Source organism: Hyalella azteca, unplaced genomic scaffold, assembly GCF_000764305.2.
Source record: "Hyalella azteca isolate HAZT.00-mixed unplaced genomic scaffold, Hazt_2.0.2 contig7572, whole genome shotgun sequence".
NCBI lineage: Eukaryota > Metazoa > Arthropoda > Malacostraca > Amphipoda > Hyalellidae > Hyalella > Hyalella azteca.
This window is the reverse complement of record NW_025937694.1, coordinates 1,824-11,476: the sequence shown is the minus strand read 5'-3', so window position 1 is coordinate 11,476 and position 9,653 is coordinate 1,824. Positions and strand designations below refer to the sequence as shown.

The window sequence follows — 9,653 nt, the reverse complement described above, 5'->3', positions numbered from 1 at the left end:
ACGATGGCTTTAACCTCATTTTTTTATAAGTAATTGTCGTTAAATGATAAAGCAATAATACGTTATTCATGAATCTTATTACATACAATTCAAATAAAATTACGCATTAACGCAAAGCGCACGAGTAATTTTTTTTTCTTTTGTAGCTCCGGCCCCTCGAACCACACACACTACGCAATGGTTGAACTAGTATAAGGTTGACCCATGAGAAGCCCATATTTGCGGATGTAGTTCGTTGTTCGCCCGTGACGTCACTGATCTCAGTGACGTCACAGGCATTAACCAATCACCGAAATGCGATCACACCAGTCAACCAATCCGTCATGGGAATGAGGGGTTTGTTTACGTTTCTCGATCTACGTGACGTAGTAAGAAAGCTGAACTGAAAGACGGAACTTCTCGTGTGTCAACCTAATGTAGTTCAACCATACACTACGCCATCACAACGGGACGCATGCATCGACTCACGCCATTGCTCTACACCAAGGATAGTAACTTGCTAGCATAAATACAACATGAGATTATATTTGAAAAACTGTCCTGTTAGCTGACGTGATGTTTCCAACATTACGAAATTGGAAACAAAAGCCAAAAAAATGCCCAATTTTAAGCAGTATTTCCGGATCACATAGAGCTGCTGAGCAGCATCGAAAGCTGCTCAGTAAATATATAATAGGTTTGGTATTCCTCAAACATGCATCCTTAACAAATAATGTACATAGTTTTATCACTAGAACACAAAAAAGCACAAACTTGGACTATGCAGTAGCTTCAACATTGAACCTACCAAAGTCAGACCAACAAAAAGAACCTAAAGAATATATCCTTAACACGCGTCTAAAATTCATGCGGAGATCAGTTTCATAATGCATCATTTAGAAACAAAAACAAATTTAATATATTATGCAAGGAATAGTTCAGTACCCAAATAACAGCTCGATTCCTAATTTCGCATCACCTTAAATAATGAAATCATATAAGTAGATTACGCATCAAGTGAGGCGTAAGGAAATGGTCATTAACGGCAGGGAGGTTAAGGAGAAACATTAAAGCATCCATGTACATTGTACAGCTTCAAAAAACGCTGACAATTTCTCACAGACACAATTTTTCGGAGAAGACTCTTGCATATTATCAGAAATCAAGAAAATAAATTCATAAGAAAATAATCTCTTTACCGTAACTACGTGTAAGATGCCCCAGCATCCAAGCAAACCTCAGCTTGCAGAGTGCGCTTTATTTAAAACTAGTTTTCCTATGGAAATAATGGCCTGGGAAACAGAGCAAAGTGAGGTAGGGCTTCTTGGTGACAAAAGCACCGTAAGAGTGTCACATGTTTAGAAAAGAACACACCTTGTAGGAATTCACACAGAATTCACTCTGCAAATCAGTGAAGCATCAGCCCAATGTCATCTTATGTGGGTCACGTGAAGTGAATGTGGTCACGAGAAGTGAACAATTCGACCACTTCTTTCTATTAAGTGGTCATTTCGACTTTCAATTAAGTGGTCAAGAGAAGAGATGGCTTGGAGAAGCATGTATAATCATAACCATTTACACGATAGAGCAAAGTGTTACGCATTATGTTCGAAAATTATGATGGATAAAATATGCCTATAATTGTTGCAGTTATTATCCACGCGCTGAACAATTCTTGCCGACACTATACTGTGCCCTAAGATACGCAGCAGAGCAACATTCAGCAGAGAATTGCATTACATTTATTTAGACACTGACAACGTACCAGCAACCGTTCACTTTATTAGCCGCGTCCACAAATGTTGGGCTGTGATTCATCTTATAGGTAATAAGTGACGATCAATATATTTGGCCAGCTTGCTATACTAGGTTCAAAAGATATTCGAAGTTCAGTGTTATGGAATTTACATCGAACTCTTGGAGTGTAAGGCATATCATTTAAATGCAACATTAGGACACATGAATCATTAAGCTAAACTTACAATATGATCATTAACTAGTATGGCAAGTCCAAACTTGGGTGAAGATTGGCACTCTTAGCACACGGTAAAAACATCACTGAATGCACACCAAATTGAACTTCAACAGTATAGACTTTTTTCAAAAAATACTCCCTCACTTCCCGCTCTTTAATGCTCTCTTTAAAGGTTTTCTATCAATACAACTTTCTTTAATTCGTACACTTCATGAATGCTTAATTTTACACATTTAAAACGTGCAACACGATAATCCTATCAGTAACATTAACAATAACCCAGTTTCAGGTGGAAAGTTCACGAGCTGGAATCATTGAGAAGTTTACCCAGAAATATGACTTAATACAAACTCAGTTCATTTCAAACGACAACATCAAGATAATTTAGCCTTTATTAAATTATAAAAAGTAGCAGTAGATTTGAAGTACCATCACCCATCATACATACACACTGAACTAGGTACTCATTTTCTAAGATAAAGAGTGGTTTGGCAAGCCAGCCTAGATAATGACGTAAAAAAGCGTACATTATTTGATTTTACAATGGATCAATATCACCTTAAATTAGAAAATTTTACATCTTTTAATAAAAGTTGCATTCGTTACTAAAGGATAGAAAAAATTTACTATGAATTAAAGAAATGACCACGTCATGATTCTGTCTAAGGATAAACTTGGTTTCCGTATTGAAACCTTGACTTTACGGTAACTGTGGCTGTAATATGGTTCAGCTATTCTTTATTTACATAAGAATGCTTCTTGAGGTTTCTACTCGCTCAAAATACTACCACTACTGCAAAAAAAATCCTTCCAAGTAACTTTAAATTCATAATTATGCGGAATGCATCATGTTGGTGAAGATTTGAATTTTGAATGTAAACAATCAAAGGATGATTGTGTGGAGCACTGTATCCATAAACTGTGGACATTTTCAACACGATGACAAAATAACGATCTCGTTTTGAACGGAATTTCCATACTGTAACAGATTTGATGGTCCGCTGCAATGCTCAACTACCTGGAAAATTACGCTAACTAGCACTTTTTGGTCAAAAATAAGAAACATCTGGAAACAAACAAGCATCTGTACAGCAGCAGGCAAACAACACTTTCTACGTCAGTTCTACAAAACTAGCACAAAAAATTGCTAGTGACACAAACACAAAAAAAAATCTCCAGACATAAATGAGATTAGTGAACCCAACCTATATAAAGAGGAACCCAACCTATATTAAGAGGAACCCAACAATACATATTTGAGTTTGATGCAGTGTCAATGAACAAAACTTTGATTAAATCAGTAGCATTCTAACAATAAGCTGATTTTTTAATTCTACAAATCGTTTTCTTTCCTGAATTAAATTCATCACGTTTCAGCATATTGAAATTCAATAAAAAGAATTTAAAGATCATTAAAATACTTTCTGCAAGGTTATCAACAAGAACTGAAATACACACTTATATATATACCTATACTTAAATCTCATTTACAAACGTGGCACTTAGAGGGAATACTGTTGTCCTATCAATCGCTTCCAGAAAATAAGTTCTCAACTTTAACATTATTTCATTATTGAATGATTTAACATACTTCATAGAAGCATGAACATGATTCAGTTCCAACATAAAACCCCCAGTCCAAGAATTGGGTGGAACTTCATCACACGCTAATGGCATCAAAGGAAAGTTCTAAGCAGAACATCTGTTTTTGGAAAAGTAAATTGGTTTAAAATTACATGAATTTAATTTTCAATTGTAATAATTTTGGTTTTGGTTACTTGGAAACAAGCAGTTGAGTGGTTTTGGGGAATTAGACTGAAATAGAATGGCAATAATTAACATTTCATGACCTTGTTTGTTCTTGCATGATGAAAGAAAAATTTTCTTAACAAATTTTGCCCAACTGCATCAACTAATGCTATTTTAGCTGAAAAATTCTGAACAAAAATCAGAATGCAGTAAAATTGAACTTGAAATTCAATGCCTGCGTCTCAATGTCATTTCTGGAAGGACTCAAATGGGGGAAAAATTAGGACCTCTTGAGGACACCATCACTGCCATCTTCAGAAGGAGGCCGCCAGTCCGAGCTCGACCGATCGTCTTCAACTTTGCCTTTGACGGCCGTGTTGACAATGATGCGCAGGATGAAGTAGGTCCAATAGTAGTGCAGTACAGCCAGTGAACACAGCAGCACGTTGAAGATGTAGTACACAGGATGCATGGGCACCAGATTTGCAGCATAGAACAATGTATTTGACACAATCCACAACGGATAAATTCCACACCTTGTGATGATCCAAAGAATTGAGAAAAAGGCAAAGACAGCATCACAGAGCTTCTTCCATTCAAGATATATGAGCATTTTGCTCATTTGAAGGGGAATGTCAGCAACATCGTGCACAAGCAACATCAGTGATCCAACACGAACAAAATTGCATGTGAAAGAGAAGACCATCAGGGCTATTGTCAACAAGTGATGGAAGAACATTTGATAGAAGTCTTTACGGCGTGTCTCATAAAAATGTGTAAAAGTCATGGACCAGTAAAATCCAAGGGAAAACATGTAATAAAACCAAACATCTGTGTCAAGCTTGTTGTATGGATAGCCAATCCAACAGTGGTTGATATCGTACAGCCAAGGTTTGTTATGCAGACAAAACACACCAAAAATGAAAGCAAATGTGTAGTATGTGAACTGCCAAGCACATTCAATAAATTTTGTATGTGTGTTGATATGGTTCATGGCAAGTCTTGCTCTAAGCCAGCGTTCAACTTTACGCTCACTCCACTGCAGCTCTTCAGCAACATCTAATATTACCTTTTCAGGTACATTCTTCCTATATTTGGCAAAAATCTTCTCTAGGACTGGTACAGGTACAACAGTTTTAGGCTTAACATTTCTTATTCCTACCTTCACAGCAATAGGACTGAAAACGAATGGATTGAGAATAAAGTACCTCAAGAAGATGAAACTTGCTGCAATATAGAATGGGTATGTCCACAAGTCCATAAATTTTGGCAGCTGGTTTTCTGGGGTGGAGACCCGATCAGCCCAAGTTGTGTTTGGAGGCAACCAAATCTCTTCATTCCAAAACCAATCAGAAATTGACATAAGAACATTCATCTTGATGAACAACAAAACAGTCTTTACAACCACCAAAGCTATACCAAAGATTTACAAGTCAAGTAGAACAACCACTTTAGAAAAATATAGCTTCATATACATGCCACTATGGGTGAATTCACAATGGGGGAATTGAGATTCACTCAAGTGAATCTCAATTTAATACAAATTTCAAAAAATCAAGCTGATGTTCAAATAGCGTATTCAATAATATTTTCAGATGACAATCAAGTGAATCTCAATTTAATACAAATTTCAAAAATGAAGCTGATGTTCAATGAGCATATTCAATAATAGCAAATTAGCTATTGAGAAGAGCAGCAGGAGTAGATGGTGCACAGCATAGGGCCAGCAGCAGAAATCTGAAAAAAGGCACAGGCTGTAGGAAATTAAATAGGTATATAATAATGAATTAAATAACAATACACATTTGGTCTCTACATTTTTATCAATTTAAAAAATGATATAAAAACTACAAAAGAAAGCTATAAATACAAACACTATCACCTGGTAGAATTTTTTAATCAAATTCAACCTGCATTTTCAAATTTGCGCTCACTTTTTCTAATATGCCTTTAGGTTGCAACAATTTTTCATGGAAACTTGATGATTATCTTTATATAAAGCAAGATTATCTTTGAAATTATATATTAATACTTAGTGCATCCAGACATATTACACATTTGAAATTTTGCTAACCTTTATGCTTAAGAAACATCTGGAAAAAAAAAACTTTAATCACAGTGACCAAAATTATGTCAAGTTTATGGCAAGAGATGTGAAAAGTAGGACATACATAAAAGTTTACTTGTGGTTACCTTATATAAGATATAAAACGAGATAAACCTCCCAAGAAAACTAATCAGTAAAGGAAACTAATGAAGTAGATTTACATTTTCTTTACATAGTTCAGCCTGAATTCCATGTCATTTCAACTTATACACAGCTATGATACCTACTAGAAAATGCACATGGACTTGTAAGAGAATAACAGATAAGTTTCTTTAAGATGAGAGCTCCATTCACAGCGACTAATTTATGCATGGTTACTTTCAGAAATAATGTTTTAGGTTGTTATTACTGGCCAAGATAACCCCATGGTGCATGTACAAAATGCCAAACCACCAGAGTCTAATTATCTTCCTCAGGACTAAAATGTCATAGCCAACATAAGAATTAAGGATACTAAGGATAACTATCTCAGAATTTTTACTTATTTTTCCAGCCTAGAATGACCTTCAACTATCTGAACTAATTTTACCCAAGAATAGTTAGGAAACAACTATAAAACAAATTTTCAAATGACATAAATTTTGAAGTCAGGATATTCATCATTTAAACAAAATATGTTGTTTTATACATACATATCTACTGTAAAAGTTAAAAGTCTTCCAGTTTTAACCTATAGGGTATATTGGTATCATGAGATACACTAAACATAGAAGCAAGTTTGATAACATATCTGCATTTGATTGAAGACCAAAGCCTGCTTTTTAATAACAATCTTCTTATTGGTTTTTCCAATGAGTCAAAAAAATTTCTTGCTGGCACTGAGAGATTTCTTGCAGGCACTGATCAAAGGGATACTAAATGACATTTTAATGGAATGCAATGTTTCAAATATACAATATTTATTATGAAACAGGTGAAGGGTTCTTCAATGCTAAAAATTTAACTTTTGGAAATTATAGTAGTGAAAATCAAGAGTATTGTGGATACAGTTAGAAATCTAAGCTTAAAATTACTCTGAAAATAATTTAGGTGTCCAGATAAATCCTGCAGCTTGCAAGTTGATAGCTGGAGACTTGCTCTCAATAATATGAGCCTCAGCTATTGCCAGTCTCAAAGCATGATATACATGCCCCATTGCCAAATTTTTCTCAACATATTTTGGCACACAAAGCAGGTTGAAAAATTATAACACAAATTCCAGTGCACCTGGCAGCTGGCACAACCTCCAGACTATGGGTTTTGACCAGTATTATACGATTTTTGTGACAAGGGGTGTGCTATATCCAGGGTGCAGACTTTGGCAAATGCATCATCAAGATAATTTTTTGAAGCCCAAAATGTGGCCAGCAGTATTCAGGATACATAACCGCATTGCCAGCAGTGTTCAGGATACATCAAATTGTTGTTAGCAGTATACAGGATGAGTTGCTGCAGTGTCAGCAGTATACAGGATGAGTGTCAGCAGTATTCAGGATACAATGCCAGCAGTATTCAAGCATCACCACATGCAACACTGCCACCACACATGTCTCCTGCTTGTTTTGATTGCCTTTATCTGACATATGCAGCAACTGTAATGCACATGTGTATATATGTCAATCATCAGTAATATCAATAGTAACACATACTATGTCCCAGGGTGCAGAAGGTGAGCGAATATCTGAATATCTTTGGCAGTGCATCAGCAGCATAATTTAAATTTATGTCTATAGAAGATCTTGCTGACACACTTACCTTGACAATATTTATTTAAAAAAAAAACTCGCAAATCTTCCAGCTAATGACAGATGATTGGTACAGGCATGTGTGCATTATGATCAATAAGGCCAATGGCCAATGATTGACAGAGATATGTGCACACTGCAATTGGTTGACCAATTTACAAAAAACGGCATTGACAGATGTGCAATCATTATAGCCAGGTTGCAACGATTGGCTCAGATGTATCCCCATTGCAATAGCTATTGTGCAGGTGACGTCTGGCAGCAATCAAAACAAGCAGGAGATACACGCAATATTAGCATTGCACATGATGATGACTGAATACCGTCAAACGGGGCTACTCGGGACGATTTCGAACGTTTTTCATTCATAACTTCTTAACATGAAACATTTCATAAACAAGTTTAGGCTCATTTCAGAGCTCTTTGCAAGGGCTATCACATGGCTTCTCCAAAAAATCCCTATGCTATTCGTAAGGTGCCAGAAGCAAAAAAAAAATAGAGTGTCCAGAGTAGCCCCGTCAAACGGGGCTACTCGGGACACTTGGATTGAAACTTCATGTTAAAACATTTGAAGCATGCAGAGTGTACTCATCCATTACTAACAGTACTCTGAAGTCCTCCTCTTTCATTGTAGATGATGTAGAGGTAGAATAAATGATATTTTCTGTGATTTTTACTTGTTTTTACTTTATTGATATGATATTACATACCATATACAATAATAACCGTATTATTGATGAGATATTACCGTATCCTTGAACATGCCATTGAGCATTTACAAGAACCTTGTCCACTGCAAGCTTCATATCAGCAGCCTTATAGCATTTTTTCTGTATCTGTAAGCTTACAGGACGGCTTGTAATTTCATACCATTTTAATTGGGTTAAGTGAATTTACTATGAAAAAGATCGTGAAAAACATACCTGAAACAGAAAGGAATGTTTTAGTGACAACCATCATACATTTTGGAGAAATAAATCATAGTTTAGGTCAATTACTCTTCATTCTATGATGCCTAGTGCACAATTCTATATATGACATTCTATGCACAATTTTGTGATGACCGATGATGCACTAATATTTTGATAAGTGAAATTTTTTGCTGAGCAAGGTAAATGTAATCAATATTCTTATTTCTCTGTTTTTAATCAATTTTTTTCTTAACTGGAGCCTTTGCTAACTGAGGTTCTACTGTAAATGCGTTTTTGGGGGTGTCCTGAATAGCCCCAGGGGGGTGTCCTGAGTAGCCCCGCCATACGGAAATGGCGGCCATTTCTTTTTTTTTTTTTTTTTGATTGAGGCATGTAAATTCCGCAAATAAAAATTTCATGCTGACACTTGTCTGCCACTTTTTTCTAAGAGAAATGTTTTTTAATATGGCAAATATTTTTTTTACTACAGACCTTAGCAGAAGAAACTTTTCAAAATTTTGTTTTTCACCATTTTTTCAGGAATTTTTCAAAGCTAGTAAATTTAGTATTTTTGAACTTCCTTTATACTACATAGATAGGAAAAATGTTGAAATTTAGGCCACTCTATTTAGTTTTGCAATATTCCAATTAGTTTTGCTACTAAAACAGTTTTACGCCGTGTCGGAAGACTGTCCCGAGTTACCCCACCCGTCCCGAGTAGCAAGGTGAATGTCTTTGCAGAGCTTCTGAAGACATAAATTTTGATGCTGATGCATCACCAAATATGTTTAGACATTAACTCACTTTCTGCACCCTGGTGCAATATCTGCTGAGCTGAGTTGCATTGGAATTTTTCAAATTGTTACAGAAAGCTCCTGGTCCCAAATTGACAAATTTTCAATACACTTGCAATCTTGCTGCACAATGAAGAAATTTCATTATTAATCAGACAGCATGTAATTCATCTGGGACTGAAGCTGCTGATGTGGAATATATCCAACTTTCATGCTGCAACTAAAGAATTTCATTTCTACCATTTTCTGAGCCATGAGATTCCAACAAAATAAATTATATAATTTGTAAGTAGTTGTTAACAAAATATCACTGTGCACAATCAGATGGCAACTTGGCAAGATTCCAAATTTATAAAAAATTAATAATATAATGTCATTTTAGAACTGCAAAATTTCATTCCTAAGTAAAAAAAA

The 9,653-nt window shown here is 35.5% G+C and overlaps 1 protein-coding gene across 1 annotated transcript; it reads right to left on the bottom strand.

Moving 5' to 3' along the window:
* Positions 1-2,328: 2,328 nt before the first annotated feature.
* Positions 2,329-5,286, bottom strand: LOC108664543 (ceramide synthase 6-like). Its single transcript, XM_018151151.2, has one exon. It carries the CDS (start codon positions 5,076-5,078, stop codon positions 3,984-3,986), a length of 1,095 nt encoding a protein of 364 aa, XP_018006640.1. The 5' UTR covers positions 5,079-5,286; the 3' UTR covers positions 2,329-3,983.
* Between the last annotated feature and the right edge of the window lie 4,367 nt (positions 5,287-9,653).

Excerpts from the sequence above, each read along its gene's own strand:
- LOC108664543 (XM_018151151.2), bottom strand. The coding sequence starts at position 5,078 with ATGAATGTTCTTATGTCAATTTCTGATTGGTTTTGGAATGAAGAGATT.